The 18,737-nt window shown below is 42.6% G+C and overlaps 1 protein-coding gene across 3 annotated transcripts in view; it reads right to left on the bottom strand.

The window, feature by feature from the left end:
• The window catches only part of itpr1b (inositol 1,4,5-trisphosphate receptor, type 1b), a 147,006-nt gene that overhangs the window by 41,994 nt on the left and 86,275 nt on the right, over positions 1-18,737 (bottom strand). For all 3 annotated transcript variants that reach the window (XM_066673049.1, XM_066673047.1, XM_066673048.1), the window contains 6 exons: positions 5,071-5,254; positions 4,718-4,968; positions 3,906-4,106; positions 3,206-3,316; positions 2,541-2,636; positions 1,340-1,474 (listed from right to left, as the gene is read on the bottom strand). In XM_066673049.1, coding sequence (XP_066529146.1) covers positions 1,340-1,474; positions 2,541-2,636; positions 3,206-3,316; positions 3,906-4,106; positions 4,718-4,968; positions 5,071-5,254 — 978 coding nt within the window. The remainder of the gene's footprint in view (positions 1-1,339; positions 1,475-2,540; positions 2,637-3,205; positions 3,317-3,905; positions 4,107-4,717; positions 4,969-5,070; positions 5,255-18,737) is intronic.

Consider the following 18,737-nt stretch of genomic DNA (forward strand, 5'->3'; position numbering starts at 1 on the left):
GCTGGCCTACTTCATTACATGAGCGAGCAGAAAATCTATACGGCTCAACAGAGAAAGCAGAAAAACAAGGGATGGGAGTGTGATGTAATCGAGATAAGATGACAAACTGAATGCAACAGCTTGTTTCAGAGAGATACTGAGATATGACTGAGTGAATGAGTGTGTGAGAGCGTGTTATCTACTTTTGTGTGTGTGTGTCAGGGAACAAGGTAGTGTGTGTTTTAACCTATTTACTGGTGTGTCACAAAGAGAGGATATACGTTTGTGTATTTTCTCCTATGAGTAACTGACGCTGAGATCTTTTATTGTTGTCAGTTTGTTCAAGGGTAAGGCAGATGTGGTCAGAGATGGAAACTCGCTGACCGTGGACACTTCATTTCTGGGCCTTGAGTGACTCTAAAATACAGAGCTCCAAGTCTGGACTGATAACTGAATGTCCTTAGCTTGTGATTAATCCTTAGATGAGGAGTTATCAAAACATCAGATAATTCTGGTTCTGAGTGGCAGAGCCAAGTTGAAAGCTGCAGTGACACACTTCACCTAAGCGCACTTTAAAACATACCAAGGGCTCTAGGTCAATGCCACTGAAGCACCATTTTCAGTTCCTTAAAAAATTTCTGTAAAGACAGGTGTGAGAGAAGAATTTTAAATTGTGTTCAAATTAATACTTTTTCCTAGAGCCACACGTCCAAGTGAAGAACGTTTTACAGAGTAATGTTAAGAATGTATTGTACACACTGGCACTTTAAGGATTTCCTGGATGTTATGTTTGTTTTATTATTCTATTACTTCTTAAAATTAGCATTACTGACAGTATTAATACTAATACTGTGGCTAAGTCAGTTCACAGACTAGAACACTACAGCTGCTGATTGATTTGTGTATTGTCAGTAATTGAATTGCCGTTATTCATGTTAAGTGTCTTTTTGCTAAGTGTATTGTAACTGTTGTGTATTGTCAGTAAGTGACTTGTCTCCAAGTGACTTTTTTTTTAATGTGGATTTTTGTTAAATGACTTGATGACAAGTCACGTGTCACCTAGTGATTTGTTGTGTATTGTCACCGCTAAGTCGCTCGTGTCTTGTTGATAGGCAACTTGCAAAGTGAGTTGTCACTCAGTCATTTTACAAATATTCTGCTATTTTCTTTAATCATAAGAAACGGCAGTAAATTTTGTCGAAGCACTGGAGCCTGACCGGTGTGTGTGAGTTCTGCTGGTAGTGAAAAACAATAATGTTTGTGACACAATGTTTGTGTATGCATGCTTTTTCCCCAAGTGTTCAACGCTTGACAGGCTATGAATGTGTGTGTGTGTGTGTGTGTGTGTGTGTGTGTTTACCTGGTGAGCCAAAATGTAAATGTTGTGTCCGACATTTCGTGGTGAAGCTGCATGCTCTTCTTCACCTTCTCCGTCTTCGTCTGTGTGCTCCACCTCCACCTCTCCCTGCATATAGGCCTTCTTTATCACCTCCACCTGCACACAGTAAACACACACAACAGGACTTAGGCAGCAGCATGTGTGTTTCTGTGCGTCTTATCTGGAAGTAAATTTGTTCAACAGAAAAGAGACTGTGTTAGTCTGCTAGTGTATATGTGTCCGTGTGTGTCCGGGTTTGTCCATGTGTGTGGGAGAGAAAGTTCTTGTATATGCCTTAACGTAATCTTTAATAGTCTAGCAGTACAAAATACTCTTCTATTAACCTCTAATGTAAGGTGTCCAATAATTTTCTTGCTTTCCCTATAAACTGAGGATGGGCCCTTTATGTTTTCTCTGTGTGACACTGTCACTAGTTTTAAAGCAGACTTGCTTGCAGGAACTTGTTGGATGGCGCATGTTTTGGAAATTGAGCCGTCAACAAGGTGAGCAACATTCCTCAGTGAAGCTTGCCGCAGCGAGAGACGAATCACACGGCACTGACCAATGAAAAGAGCAGGTGCCGCTCCACCCTATGCACACTGGAGATTACCATCTCAGACTTTACCGTAGCTTCTAAATCAAGCCTCTGATACTGTAGGCAATGTAAAGTTGCGATAAGGGCATTTTTTACATTTTACTCACTATTATTACTGGCAGCCTGATCTAACAGGGTTCCTGAATTTGCATCAAAAGGTATCCTAAAATAGCGCAGCAGGTAGTGTCGCAGTCACACAACTACAGGGACCTGGAGGTTGTGGGTTCGAGTAACGCTCTGGGTGACAGTCTGTGAAGTGTGTTCTCTCTGTGTCCGCGTGGGTTTCTTCCGGGTGCTCCGGTTTCCTCCCACGGTCCAGTTACACACGTTGGTAGGTGGATTGGTGACTCAAAAGTGTCAGAGTATGTGAGTGAATGTGTGTGTGTGTGTGTCGCCCTGTGAAGGACTGGTGCCCCCTCCAGGGGGTATTCCCACCTTGCGCCCAATGAATCCAGGTAGGCTCTGGACTAACAGCGAATGAATGAATGTTCTTGCCCGTTTCTGTGATGCTGAACATGATCAGGGCCTTCCAAACATTTGCACTGACTTGTGTGTGGGATGCTACAGACCTGATGCACTAACACTCACCAGCTCCTTTGGCCTCATATTGTACAAGATCCTCTCTGCGTTCTCACTGTCATGCCGACTCTCCATGATGGCCAGGAGCAGCTTTGAGGCATTATTCTGATCGGCAGACACAGTCACAAGTCCAAAGTTACCATTTGAACCTCACTAGAAAATCCCAGAAAGCCATGCACTTCAATTCCCACTGGTGGAAAAGTTCAGTTACCTCAAAGGTAACAGACACCAGTACGAAATTAAAGATAAGCTACAATATATACAATGACTTGTAATTTTACACTCTGACCCTATAAGGTGTAGTTTCCACCCAAATAGATTTTTTTTTTCTGCACACAGTGAGACATCTTTTAGAGTTATAGAGCTAGACAGACACTGGGCGGAGAAACATATATAAAGCGTAACTGCAACAAACCTTTTAAGCAACACTGCTTTGTTTCACATGGGTTTATTTTTGTTGTAGCACACACTGAACGAAAACCTACCTACCCATTCATGTTAGACAGTAACAACAATTTGTGCTTGGTTACTTAAAAAAAAAAGTAAAGTTCTTCGCTACATTAATCCCAAAAATGCCACGGTTCCTGACGTTCTGCAACAGGGACGTAACCGGAAACCCAAGTCATTATCTAAACTACAAGTTCCACAGTGGAACGTGTGCCTTTGTTTCACACCTTCAGCTCCAGCACCAGGTCCATCCTCTTCTTGCCGAGAGGGTTGATATCATTCAAAATGAGGGCAATGATGATGTCAATGCCGTTGCACTCGTGGGTTGCGATGCAGTTCTGAGAGAAAACAGAAGAAATTTGGCATGGGGGAAGGTGGGTTTGGCATTGGTATAAAAGCACAAATTCAGAGAAAGAGGACGGGAGAGGAAAATTTCATCACTGAATGACAAAGCACCATTATGCAACAAAGAGTCTTCAATGGAAGGAGCATAATGGAAATTGTGTGTGTGCTGCAGACGCAAACCTGTCTACAGTACTGTAGCTTTCTCCTCAGCAAGTAGCTTTATTGTTTTGTGGCACATACACGTACAAATGGATTTGTGAAGATAGTGAGCGAAAAAGGCACTCTGCGGATATTTAATTTTCCACTTAAAGCAGCCATTACTTGTAAGTTATCAGGTTTTCAGCTTTAAGTGATCTTTATGTGATGGGACAGTTTGGTTTAACATCAGGTTTTGCGTGGTTGGAATTTCCCTCGACTTATACAAGTGAATTATCTTATGTTTAATCAAAAAGTTAATCACTTGTGCCTGATGGAATTACCATTTTCACTGGAAATTTAATTTACACAAATACTCCACGTGTAAGCATTAATGAATGAATGAATGAATTAATTAATTAATGGACATGTATCAGTCCAGTCAACCTGGTTCTCATGGCAGGGGCCCTGGCAGTACTCAGTGAGGCTCTCCACGGTCTGGTTGATGAGAGCCACATTCTTTTCGTTAATGTAAAGTCCCAGCAGGCCCAGGCCGCCAGTGGTGCTGCCGCAGATACAGTCCAGGAACTGCAGCGTCTCACACACCAGGTTATAATTGTTTTTGTTGTTCTGACAGCGCAGGAAATTCTGGAGAATGAGAGAGAAAAATAATACAAATAAAAAACCCTCATCAACAGGATGCAAAGGACATGCCCTGGTATTTACTGAGCACATTAAGACAGGCAGGCATCAGGGAGAACAGCCACAGGGTCTAGGGAACATACAGTTTACAGATGGAGTGGGAAAATGTAACTGTATATAATTGGCTGGAAATATTTCTGAGAAACCTGACACTATAAAAATACTGTAACACAAAGGAAGATAGATTAACTATAAAGACAAGTCTAATGCATGTTAGAGCCTGTAAACACGTATTCACAAAACCTCCACAAATGCCAATTATAATATTCTTTATATTCAAGCTAAACCATGTATTTACCCAGCACTACACTTAAATACCTAATGTAAGCCCCCTTAATCCCTCATAAAAAGTTTTCCACTGCATGGTACCTACACTGCTCTGTTTGGTCCAGAGAGGGACCATACAGTGGAAAAGTCCATGTCTAGACCTGACTGTCTTGCCAAATATTTATCAGTAGACCATCTATACAACTTATCAACCAAACCCTAAATGGTTCCAAGCAATAAAACTATTACAATCTCTCCCACAGTGTCTCCGAACTAAAGTAGTTGCCGACCTGTAGCTCGCGGTTGTGGTTCTCGCAGAGCAGCTGCATGAGACGGAGGATGGGCTGCATGATGGTGATTGTGACGCTCATCTCGTTCTCATCCTGGTTCTTCTCTGCTGAGCTGCTCTGGACCTCTCCGCCGCTGAGGTGCTCGTCGGAGTCCACCTCCCTCCGGTACGCTGCGAAGGCTTTCTTTGTGACGGTGGACGCTTCCAGAAGCTGCTCTCGCACCTCATCGGTGACCACAGCCACATCCTTCACTGTAGGACATTATTTAAGAGAGATGAAGTAAAGCTGGACAGCACTTATTTGGTTTACAGAGTGAGCACTACACTGTCCACTCTCTGGGTCACTGTGCTGACCTTTCTTTTTGGTGGTGGCCTCTTTATCGTTCGTGTCCTCGTCCTTGCGCTTGCTGCCCAGGTCGCTGGTGTTGACTGCCACTGTGGCTTTGATCTCCTGCTGAGCCAGCTTCATCCGCTCATAAATTACCTTAAAGAACTTTTCGGACTTGTTGTCTCGGGTCAGTCGGATGAAGAACGATCTCTGAAATGATGAAGGGAAGGGGAGGGACGACAGAGACACCATTTTTAATTAAATTATGGGGGACACGAGTATGGAAATCAGTTTTAAAAAAAGTTTCTAGGGAAACTAGAAAGTAGAAGAGCCTGTAGAGACGGCATTGGTCCACTCTCTCAATCATCTCAATCTCAGCAGAAAAAAAGGTGTTGGTTTAAATTAAAGCAATACTGGGTAAGATTTGGTGTTTTTGTTTCTGGGCTCTGTCTAAAGTTGAAGAGTATAACTCACATTTACCGAACTGTCCTGACATCAAGGGAAAGTGGGAGGGTATGAGGTGGTTTCCATAGTACAGTTTCTGCAGTGCTAAGCCCAGTTTAGCAAGAACAGAGGCTCTATTCTCCCAATTACAGCTCAAAGAAAATCACAATAATTTTGAAGCAATAATTTTAAGGCAAAACTACTTCCTGGATTTTCTTTAAGTAACAAAGCCTGAACTAATGTTGTAGAGCAACATAAAATATGTTAATGTTAAATGTAAGTGACTGATTTACAGTCCAGTTCAGTGGTGTGTTTCATGTATAAAAATACAGTGGTGCACAAATATTCAAGCTTGTCTGGTTATGGTCATGCTGGATTCTAAGGGTGAATCCCACTTCACTCCTTGCCCTTGCCACTAAGCTGTATCCATCTGTGTTATCAAAGGGTGGGTTGTCTCAATTCTTGTCAGAATAGAGGGGTAGGAAACAGATTTTTCAGAGGAAAAAAAAAATCACAGACGAGTGAGGAAAGTGTGGTAATATGTGATTGTGAAACCTTCCTGAAGGGGAATGATGCTTTAAATGTAACTAAAGTCCAGCAGCTCCTCTGATATCACTGCAGACTGGCAGAGCTGCTACAGAGCACCACCTGGGAATGAGGCCCTGCTCTTTTTTTCTGTTCTGATGACGTATCAAGACCTTGAGGCATAGCCCCATTTCGTAGGGGAAGATTTTTAACCGCTACACCCTTTAACCCAGTGCAAGGGGGAGCTGTGGCCTAATGGTTAGAGAAGAGCGCTTAGGACTGAAAGGTCATTGTTTTATTCTCACGACTGGCAGTGAAGGAACAGCACTGTCCTCCTCCTTCAATCCATGGCTGTGGTGCCCTTGAGCAAGGCACCAAACCTACAACTGCTCCCTGGGCGCATGTTCACAGCCTCTAGTGCATTAGTGTGTGTGTGTGTGTGTGTGTGTGTGTGTGTGTGTGTGTGTGTGTGTTCACTGCCACAGATTAAAAAACATGTGTTAGGCCTTTCACTGGTTAAGAGAAGGAGATCCAATGGGTTGCAGTGTATTTCTCCGACTCCCTTGACTCTGTAGATCAGTAAACCTAATGTAGCCTTTGAAGAGCTGAATCAGGTGAAGAGGGGAAACACCAACACCGTGCAGCGTTGTGGCTCTCAGAACAGAAATTCCCCTGAAAACCAAACAGCTCACCTCCAGCCCACCACACTTCACTGAAAACCCAACGAAGAGGAAGTGGGACTCTGGGTGAGTTGGATATATTCAGAATTAGTGAGGAAGTACAGGACTGTTTTAATTACAGATTTAAGATGTAAGCAAAATGATCCACCGATAGATTTACAGATTTACACACAGTGGATGTGAATGGAACCAGACGTCTAAAGAGTTTTAGATCTCTAAAAGAGCCTTACAGAAAGTTCCCATTTTTCCCCTAATTCCCGATACATCGTTCTCCACAAAGAAAACCTCACATCAGGCCGTGCAGGAGTTGGTTCACTTCTCCATGATTGAATCACACTGAAATTTCGAAACTTGACTGGAAGTCCCCTTCAGTGGCCTGTCTCTTTAAAGACCCACAGCAGTGTGTCACGGTGCAGCCATGCTTCTGTTCCCCGTTCTCACGTCCCTCCCTCGGTGTTTACTGCCAGCCAAGCTCACACCACTGCCGTTACATAACACACACACACACGGAAATAACCTGGAGTGCCTCCCTCAGCTCACCTGATTTAACACCATCTGTGTTGTGCACATAGTTACAGCATTGCACTCACTCACACGAGAGAGAGAGAGGGAGAGAGTGGGAGAGAGAGAGGGAGTGGGAGAGAGGGAGTGAGGGAGAAGAGATCTGCCAAACATTACAAGCTTTGTTGTTCCTCCAAATAAAAAGTGGGTATTTTTAACAATTAAAAAGAACCAACTACTGGGGCATGAGGGAGAGACAGAGACAGAGAGAGAGAGAGAGAGAGAGTGTGTGAGAGAGAGAGAGAGAGAGAGAGAGAGAGAGAGAGAGTGAGAGAGAGAGAGAGTGAGTGAGAGAGAGAGAGTGAGAGAGAAAGAGAGAGTGAGTGAGTGAGAGAGAAAGAAAGAGAGAGAGAGATAGAGAGAGAGAGAGACTGTATTTCTTTGTTGTTTTTATTTTTTTCTCTGGTATATCCTGTCCTACTTTCCTCTTGTTTTTTTTTCTTTTTATTGCCCTCCTCAACAATCCCTCCTTACATAACCACTATAATCAGCTGAGCAGCTGAAGAGACAGAGTCCAGGGAGAGAGGGAGAGAGACAGAGAGAGAGAGAGAGAGAAAGAGAAAGAGAGAGAGAGAGAAAGAAAGAAAGAAAGAAAGAAAGAAAGAAAGAAAGAAAGAAAGAAGAAAATGGAGAAAGAATAGACAGAGAGGGAAACAGGGTGAGCGAGGTTAAACTACGAGTAAGACAGATTCATAGAGAGAGAGAGGCAGAGGTGAGAGTGAAAGGGATAGATCCAGGGAGAGAGGTAGAAAGAAGCAGAGAGAGAGAGAGAGAGAGAGAGATCCTCTGAGCCAGGAAAAGGAGGAAAAAAAGGCGTAGGAAAATCCTGCCCTACTTTCACGAGCCAAACAGGCACGAAATGAGTGCGTGGTGTGTCAGAGCGGCAGGGGGAGGGGGAGGGCTGGGGGGAGGAGGAGGAAGGCAGAGTTATCACCCGGATTCTAGGCCAGTTTTGAAAGCCTGTTACATAACCAGCCTTCTTTTCGGGTTAAACTCGCTCACACTCTATCAGACGCTGGGGAATAAAGGCAGACACACACACACACACACACAGGGACAGCACATGAATATAAAAAGACAGGCACACACAAAACAAAAATGGCCTCTGTTGACCATACAAATAAGTAAATGAATAAACAATTAAATAAAATTAAATACAATAAAACGAAATAAAGGTGGGACAATCCCCCGTCCAGAAGCAGAAGATCAGAAAAAGACCTCCCCACCTTTCCTGTATTTTTACAGGAGCTATTATCAGAAAGCCAGAATCCACAGGCCTCACCTGAGAGGGAATCGGGTGCAAGGCAATTCAGAGCTTTCAAAACAAGTGAAAGAGCTTTAAAATCTGCCCTGAAAGATGAAAGGCAAAGCAGTCAGCGCAGCTCCCCTCAACCACACACTTTTCAAGGAAGTGAACATCACACCAGCCTCTGTGTTTAGGAGGAAAGGAGGCAATTGAAAACTGAGCGTGAATGAGGTTGATTCAGCGAGGCATGAAGACAGCGATGGCTCAATCAGATTAGCTCCAGGATCAACACACGTTACATAAGGCTCGGCCGGTTTATAACATTATTGAGTTCAGAGCCCGAGGACTCATGACCACCAGAGTAAACAACCCTCCGTGATCAACACCTCAGCACCTGACCTGCATATGACGACGACTCAGCAGCGAAAAACAACAAAACACATACACACACACAGATCATTCAGAGTTGAGACAAACAAATGAAATCATTTAATGTGACTGCAAATGTAAGCGCTGATGCCCTCACTCTATTAGTCCTGGGTGAGTGTGTGAGACTGTCCACAGGCGTGTGTGTGTGTGTGTGTGTGTGTGTGTGTGTGTGTGGAGGTGACTGGGTAAGTGTGTGAGACTGTCAGAGGTGTGTATGTGCTCTGGACAGGAATTAAGTCACTGTAAACAAACCCAGGACCCTGTGACCCTTTAATCCTGTCCAAACAGAGTTCTGGTCAAAGTGGCAATCGCTCTTCACTCTTAAAGGAGATTATTTCTTTATTTTAATAATTGAAACATTCACACATAAATCTAGCAATGTTTTAAATTTTGATTAAATATTATCATTTTCAGCTAAGGTTTGAAAAATCATTATAATGTGAGGCTCTGATGTGTGTTTCACTACGGAATTCATTAAACAACACACAATGGTCTTGTAGACGTGTAGTTTCCACTAATTATCCAGTGACTTATGCTAATTATTATCCAGAGTTTTATGCTCAGGCTTAAGGCAGCCTAACGGATATAAAAAAATGGTTTCAAGGAACATCTTCAGCCACTACCCAAGTCTCCAACTTTTCTAATGGTGAGTCAACATCTGTTCATTCACTGAACTATTAACACTGTTTATATGCATTAGCCTTTTCATTGTGGTGTTGTGTTTTTATTGTTATTTCTGGTTTTAGCTGTGCAGTTTGTTATGAGGAGGGGCTGATGAAGGAGCCTTTCTGAGGAGTGGTGCTTTGAAGCTTATGGTGAGATATCTGTAACTATGTAACTGACTGATTTTTAAACCCAGGCAGGACCGGCGGAATGGACACTCAAACCAGAGGTTTCAAACACAGTAACAAACCATATATTTTCAGGTGGAAAGAGACAACGGGTAAATGACAAACCGTCCAACACTGAAGGAGATCAAGATGCATCTGAATCATATACGTTCGTCTGACTCTTAAATGTTTTCATAATTAATAATAATAATAATAATTGCTCGTATGCTTATAACAGTGATTTACGTAGAGCACTAGTTCTTTTACATTACGAGGCAGTATCGGTTCTTGTTCTGAGTGCTAAAAAGCCCCTTGCATGTGTTTTGCATGTATAATTATAATTATAAACCCTTATTTTTGGGACTACGTTCTTCTGTGTCCTTTATCATATTTAAATATTACAAGATCTGCAAACTCTCCTCCCAGAATCTATTACAAGAGCTTCTCCAGACCACAGTAACCAACAAACTCAAGGAGGATATTGCTACCCGGCGCTCACCCTTCAAAAAGGGCAGATGTCCACAGAATACTGTCAAAATAAAGATAATATAAAACAGTAATGACTTAGGTTAGCTTCGTAATAAACCTTTAAACTGATGGTAGGACTGAGGTCTTTAAAGATATCACTTAGTTAAAAATAGTTAAGGCAAATATAAAAATTGAACTACATAAGATATGGTTTGTTTAAAATGAAAGAAGAGGCATTACAGAGCCAAGAGGGAAAAGTATCTGTTAAAGTAGTGTTTTTCTGCTGCTGTGGGTCACTGTGTAAAGTTTAGAAATACATTGAAAGTCTAGAAATATGTTGTGTCACTTATATATGTTGTGTATGCTTATCGGACCACATGAGACATATAAATACATATAAACATCCCACATACACGTCACATCACACATACAGGTGTAAAAATATGCTCTGGCTGGGAGGGCTGGTTACCTAAGTAATGTTAGCCTGGGGGCGTGGTTCACATTTCTGCAATCATTTTGGCTGCCATTTTCTTGACTGTCATGTTTGTTTAAGTAAGAATAAACGTCATAACTTTTAGCCAATCACTCTGTCCGGTTCTGTGTTTTTCTCTGGTCTCTCTGTTCTGGAGCCATTATGTGGATTTGTTGAAAAATAGTGGTTACATTTTGTTGTGTTTTATGAACTGGAATGTTCTTAATAACCAAATTTTGTCGTCACTTCATTATTATACCATTATATGATCATTACATCATCAAAATAACATGGTCTTAAAATGACAATGATAGGATTTAATGCAATTATTTCTGGGACAATATGTTGACCATAAATAATTGCCCTTGTGACAGGCCTAGCTCACAGTGCTGATCTGTACAGCTCTGAAAGCTAGTTAATGGAAGGAGAGAGAAATGGCTGAATACGGAGCCATCAGAATAGCAAACCCAGTCCTCTGGCATCAGCCCCCGGGCATCAGCTCCCCTCAGGGCACTACGGCTGTTGTTGGCTCATCAGTCCACACAAACACCATCTTACTGCGGGCAAGTGATGTTCATTTGTTTGGGCTAATCACACACTTCATGCTGCACAACTGTGAGTGGGAGACTAGGCAATGGTGCTTCTACAAACAGTGACCTAGTGGTGACTTTTCAGCATCCCTTTGACAGCATGCTGTCTACTTAGTTATGACTTTGGGGCATACAGTGGCCTGGTACAGGACCATCACCTCTCCTGGTGTCTGACTTGGGGGCTGTGAAACGCAATTGTAATTACCTATTTCCACCAGAGTAGAACCAATTCCCCAATCTTGAAAAACCTACCTAACTCTGTTTAAAGTAAACAGAATACAATGAAACATACTCCGTTTCACATTGTGCTTTAAAAATATTAATATATATATTCTTCAGTCCTCACTAATGGCTATTTAAAAAGCTTTGTAGATGTGCTAATGTGAGGAACCCAACAAAACCACACATTTAAGCCAAGAACCAATCAGAAACCCTTACGTCTAAGGGTGTGGTCTGCATAGGTCCTGACCACAAGTCCAGAACAGCACAGTGTAAAAACCTCTCTGAGTATTTTGCATCCTCCTGAGGTCAAACACACCCAACTGCTCACTCTGCACATAGTAGTGACCACAACTGCTCCTCACACTCACCAAAACAGGATGTGAATGTGTGTGTGTATGTGTTTGGTATGCATATCTCAAATTCATAAAGTGACCTGGATTACTGATTCTTAGAGAGTTATGAGGAAGATCTTTGGTTAAATGAAGTCTAGAAACATTCTACTAACACTGTTCCCCACTGTCCAATTTCAAAACACACTTTATATCAAAAAGGTTGATTTAGTATTTATTTATTGGGGCGTCTGTGTCATTTCTGTCGTATAGAAAATGTTCTTAATATATTCAGAGGAAACTCTATGGTCTGTGGTTTCTGACCTCTGCACAGGGCTGTGTATGTGTGCATTAATCTACACTTGCACTAAAATGAGAAACTCAGGTGGTGTTGGCATGAAAACAGGGTGGTCCTCAAGCGTGGAGAGAAGAGTAGAGAAAGGAGACTCGGGGAGTTCGTTAAAAAGCCGCATATGCAGGTAACCAGCCGAAACGCTGTTTATCGGAAAAAACCCTTTCCATTGTTCCTTTTCACATTTCTGCATTTCAATATTTTTTCCATCTTGTCCGAGTAAAAAGTAAAAACCTTTTTTTGCGGTATTTGGGTGTTTGTATAAATTTTGAGCACTTTCCATTCAGGATTTCAATGCTTATTTTTAGAATTTGCAGAAACCCACTGGACAGAAAACTAGTTAACGCCAGTTTCATGTAAACAAGCTCTGTCCTAATTGGTCATGCCATGGTCAAAAAGCAGGTGGAGTTAAGATACAGTGAGTTAAACACCGGTGGTTGCACAAGTTTGAATATTTAAGTGTGATCAATATTTGACGTTTGACTCAATGCAGGTGTGTTTTTGCAGTTTTTTCTGCATTGGGACAGGATGGTAATTACTTTACAATATTTACACACCACACTGAACATTAATCTGGGTGCACATCACCCTTATTCTGAGTACGAGGAAGATGAGTGAAAGTGCACTGTCTTGCAGGTTGTTACGGATTCCAGGAAAAGCTCTCTTCAGCTCTCTTCCCAGAATCCCCTGCCTGTCTCCACCGGTCTGTGGATATGTCCATCATCTGTCCATGTGTCTAATCCTCTGGACTGAATCACTGGCCTAACCTTCAGTCTGTGGTAAACACAGATCTCAGCTCTAGATGTATCTATGAGAATAAATGTGTTCACGGTGTAAACGGTAGCGCACCGGAAGTGCAGCAGCGTGGAGGGTGGGTGTTGTGTCCTTAAGCACCAGCTGCAAAATGCAGAGAAACAGGTCATGTCTCATCTGCCTACTCTCTCTTCCCAATGACTTGGTCTCTCTCTCTCTCATCCTGGCTCCTGGCATCAACAAGGGGACGTTACATAAGAGCTATTTATAGGCGCTCGGCTCGCCTGCCTGGCTCACGGCGGTACTGAACGAGCAGCCGTCTCTCCGTCAGCTCGGTAACCATGGCAACCTGCAGCAAGGGGACGCCAGCCGAGTGGGCGCCGACTTCCTTTTTGCTCGTCACACTGTAACTACAGCCACAATCATCAACTGGAGCTGGAGAGAACAAGGACAGTCAGAGAATCGGTGCCCATCACAAACTCTCCATCTCACACACACATATATTCTCAACCTCTACTGAACCAGCTAAAACTCACACACACACCTATCCTACCATAGACTGCACATTAATGTGAAACAAGACAAACCAGTCAGTTATCTGTGTGTTGCCCAAGTTAGAAAACATGGGATAAAACGAGCCGTTCTGATTCTGCTCTGCTTCTGACGTCCAGTGCAGAGACTCTAGAACTGCCCCACGCCCTACTCTGAGCCTGTCCAATCACAGCGCTGGAACCGGGTTTATGTGAGAGTGCAAAGACGAGGTTAAATGCAGCAAAACAGACAAAACGAGCGGAGAGAAAATGAGAACCAAGAACAAAGACAACAGAGTGTAAACGGCTACTGTGAACCGTGTAGAATATATCCCCTGGAATTGAACAAAAATTACCCAAACCTTAACCCTAGTTGCAACTACACACACACACACACACACACACACACACACACACACACAGAGAGAGAGCCTTGGAGAACTGCTGCTGCTCTGTAAGCATTTGCTGATGTTGTTGAAGTTGGAGAAGTGAGGAGGAGAAACACACAGAGCCAGAGGAAGATCAGATCCTGCTTTATGAGCCTGGCAACGATATCAAAGAGAGCATTTCGCACCAGTCAAATGTACTCCGGCAAAATCCAGAGCTGGATGTAAATACGACTGAAGCCAGCACTAGACAGGAGCCTTTCCTACTGACATATCTGTCTCTCTCACCCTTGCTCTCAGCCTCATGCCAGTTGGATCTGAGCATTCACACCTGTTCTCCTCATTAGTGATGGGAGGAGGTGTTAAAGTGTGCGATAACTCGCAGGGCACCGCGAGGGAAAGTCCTTGTTTGTTACATAACTCGCGCAAAGATGATCATAATGAAAAGGTCTGGACACTGCTGCTCAGATTACAGGATGTGGCCTAAATGGTGTACAACAATGCAGCATTTCACACCGAAACACTGAACACCACACACAATGAGACAATGATATATTTAACATGATATAAGTGAAGTGGTAAACAAGGAATGGAGAGTGTGCAACACTAAAGTAATCAGTGTGAATATGATGTAGTGTTCAATTAATAAAATAAAGGACAAAGCAAATCAATAAAGGAATGAATCAACATTGAAATGTAAGTTAATTCCCAGAGTAAAGCACCAAAAGGCAAAGTTACAATAATAAAAGCCCTAATTCCTCCTTTTTCAAGGGTTTTATTTATTTTTTGTTTAAAAATATCTTCCATATGATACAAAAAAATAAGCGAAGTGTTCTATTTATTGCCGGAATACAACAGAAGAGTCTTTACTTTTACACAGGCAGCATTTTATGTGTACCTCCATATGCTAGATGTAATATAACATGCACTAAAAGTTGCAGAAGGCTGTGTATTTATTTTCATAGAATTCAAACTGTAAAGGACAGGTCTAATAACTTCAGTGTCTGAAAAAAGTGTCTCCACATCCCTCTTTGATGTCTGTGTGTGTAGTTGATTTTATATGTCATATGTCCGTCACACACACACACACACACGATGGTAGGCCAATGCCAATCTGTTTCTGGAGCAGCTATGTAGGTCAGAAGCTAATGTTTGATGGAATTCGTGCTGGAGGGTGGCAGGCAACAGGTGCAGCCTGAGATCTGAAACCTCTGTGAAACACGACTCCAGGGCTGCGGCGAGGAAGAGGAGGAGCCTTTGTCGCCGCGTCCACGTACGCCAGAGCAACATAAGGACAAAACTTACGTAACGCAGTCCGCGGGGGCTGAGAAAGAGAGATGCTGACATTAAAGAAAGGATTTACTGTGAAGGCCAGTCAGCTTCAGTGTGGGGCACATGTATAATATTGTTACAATATACAGGCAATCAATTTGAACTCTAGATACAACCTTTCTGCAAGGAGGTGCCACTTTTAAAGACACACATCTGCCATCCCACTCTCTTTTACCCACTGTGTGAGGGATCAAACTAAAATAAATAAATAAATAAAAAAAGGTAATATTATTATATTATAGAGCTATTTTCTAAACCTTTTGCTCCCTGACGAAAAAGTGTCCAGTCATCACAGAGCAACACTGTGTCGTAAAACTAGAGTGATTTCATCTGTTTGTAATCTTTATTGGTTTACACATCATATCGTCGCTCTCTAATGAAAAACATGTATCTCCATGTTTGTGGATGTTTAGTTTACTACAGCATTTGAACACAGCAGCTGTCCTTCACACTGTGTGAAAATTTAATGATGTAAAGACCAATAGAAACTCTCCAAAATTACATTTTACATTTACGACTTTCACTGTAATTAGAAAAATGACTATTTTTGGAGACACATGATTTTCACTGGGGCGGCACAGTGGCGTAGCAGGTAGTGTCGCTGTCGCACAGCTCCAGGGACCTGGAGGTTGTGTGTTTAAGTCCCGCTCCGAGTGACTGTCTGTGAGGAGTTTGGTGTGTTCTCCCCGTGTCCGTGTGGGTTCCCTCCCACAGTCCAAAAACACACATTTGTAGGTGGATTGGCAACTCAAAAGTGTCCATAGGTGTGAGTGTGTGAGTGAATGCGTGAGTGAGTGTTGCCCTGCGAAGGACTGGCGCCCCCTCCAGGGTGTCTTCCCACCTTGCACCCAGTGATGGTTACAGTGGTTACAGACAATGAATAAATGAATGTTTTTAATTGGACTGTGACAGTATATTAGCACTTGTAGTACCCATACCTTGAAAACTTTTGTTAAGTTTAGTTAAGATTTGGTATCTTTCCTCCTGGGCTCTCCCTGCAGTCGCAGAGACTTATTCACTTTTAAACGATGTCCTGAAATCAAGGAGGAAGTGGGGAGAAGGGTGATACATAGTCTATTTTCTGCAGCCTAGTGTAGCAACCACTGAGGCCCTATTCTCCCTATGTCAGCTCAGTGGAGCATCATAATGATTTTGAAACTGTGATTTTAAGGTTTGTGAATTAAGGATTTTACATTCAAAGAAGCCAAATCAGGTAGACAGGAAGGTTTCCCATTCTTCTAGCTTTTCTTGAACCTGTTTGTGCTGAATGCTGTAAACTTCAGAACCTAAGACACCTAGACCCAAATAAGTAGAACCCAAGATGACTTCAAAAAAAATAAATAATAAGAAAATAGAGAACAAAGCCAGACAGACAAGTACACAACAAGGCCTTGACCACAACCTCGATAGCTGCCTGTGAGAGCGCTGCAAGCTCTTGGCCTCTTGTGGTTCAAGAATGAACCTCATTTGGCCTGAACCTCATCTACAACCTCGGCAACACACACACACACACACACACACACACACACACACACACACACATACACACACATACACACACATACACACACACACACAACACACACACACACACACACACACACACACGCAACACACACACACACACACACGCAGGAGACTTCCCAGCTGCCCTGTCATACAATTCTGATCTATTTATACTTTTCTTAGGAACCTCCGTGACTGCAGGCAGCTTTCGCAAGCAAACAGGAGAGTGGGAGGAGATCAACTTCCAAATATAACTCCACCCCATCTCTAAACCCTATCGACCTTACCCTCCACCCCAAAAGAAATTCATACTACTTACAGTACAACTTCAGGAAATGCGTAACCCTACGCAGGAATTTAACTGAAAACTTGAAAGGGCATAAAAGCCAATGCATAAAAATGATGGAATGCCATTCTCTGAGATTTCTCAGAGTCTGTTTTTCAAAGGAAAACGACATAAAGCATAGATCAACCACATAACTCTATCTTTTCTAGTTTCCATTTTTTCAACTCTTTCCGAAAACAGCAGCTGCTCTTTGCATCATGTGCACCTTTCAGTTTCAAAATGAATGCTTCAAGACAAATGGTCAAATTTACTTGGAATCAATCCTCCTTAAATTTAACGAACCTTATTGTTTATTTCCGTCTGCTTTATTGTTATCTTTTCTGAGATACAGGGGTTATGTTCCCATGCTGCTCTGTTATTTCAATTCTGCTTAAGGTGGTTAAGAGCTTCTTGTAAAAATGATCTTCTAGAGACCTGCCCAGCTCCATCTAAACCTCTGTTTCTTCTTTTCTCGTCGCTCGGGTCTGTGCTCCCTGGTGCCAGGGGAGATTTTGGCCTTTGACCATCACCCAAACAGCGCACGCTGAACAACACAACCCTTCCCTGTCCTCAGGAGACAGCAGAGGATATAAACTGACCTATAAACTGAAGATGGAGCAGCCTGTTCCTAGTTATGAATACAGTGCCATCAATCAGTTGTTGTGTGCATGTGAAATATAAAAATCCAATCACACTCTGTCCACTCTGAGGTGGGCAATAAGACAATGTGAGTTTGGAAGATACACTCAGAAAAACTCAGAAATTGCATCACAGTTACAACAAAGCAGTGCCCAAAGATCAATGATCAATTGCATGATTTGTTTAGCTACAAAGAAAGCAACATAATGTTGCCCACTAGGAAACAGGTCTCACAAAGGACCCATTCCCCTCTGGTCAAACACATTAAAAACAATAACATATTAATTTAAAACTACAGGCCTTGGAGTCTTGGATCACAAACACAGCTCCAACTCATCCCGATGAATGTAGCTCCATCACTGCAGAGGCCAGAGAGCAGTGCCAGGGATGGGGTTTATACCTCTCTAGCTGATTCATGGGATTGGTCATGGTGATCCAGAGGGAGTGCACCCAAAAGTAGCTGAATTCATTAATTATGTGTTAAGTAATAAGTCAAACCCTTGGACGAAATGTAAGGCTTCAGAGTCTGAGCACAGCTGTGCAGTTCTATGAGATCTACACTGGGAGGACAATTGTATTTTTATGATTTATAAGAATAATGTGCACAGATGTCATGTTCAGAGAAGAGAGAGTAGTGCTTGTAAGTGTGTGTGTGTGTGTGTGTGAAAAAGAGACTGATAAATTGCAGTGTGCAGCCCACTCTCTGTATCTGCCAGAAGAGAGGTAGTGGGCGAATGCTTCCGTCATGGGTTTGTCCAGAACTCCATCCTTATCACATCTCTTCATCTCCAGCACCCCCCCTCCCCTCTTATTTTTTATCTCTTTAACTCTCCCCCTCTCTCTGTCATGTCTCCCATCTCCTTTTCTTTCTTACTAATATTAGTCACCATCCTGGCTGATCTCTCTCTCTCTCTCTGGTCATAAATATTTGGCCAACAAACACTGGCTTCTGGCCAATCAGAGCAAGGTCATTCTCAGTCAGATTTAACCGCAGTTTCCCAACATCTTCTCGTGTAAAAAGGGGTGGAAATGATAAAGAAACCTAAGTCTCACAAGACATTATCAGACGTGACT

Source organism: Hoplias malabaricus, chromosome 5 (genome assembly GCF_029633855.1).
Source record: "Hoplias malabaricus isolate fHopMal1 chromosome 5, fHopMal1.hap1, whole genome shotgun sequence".
Taxonomy (NCBI): Eukaryota; Metazoa; Chordata; class Actinopteri; order Characiformes; family Erythrinidae; genus Hoplias; species Hoplias malabaricus.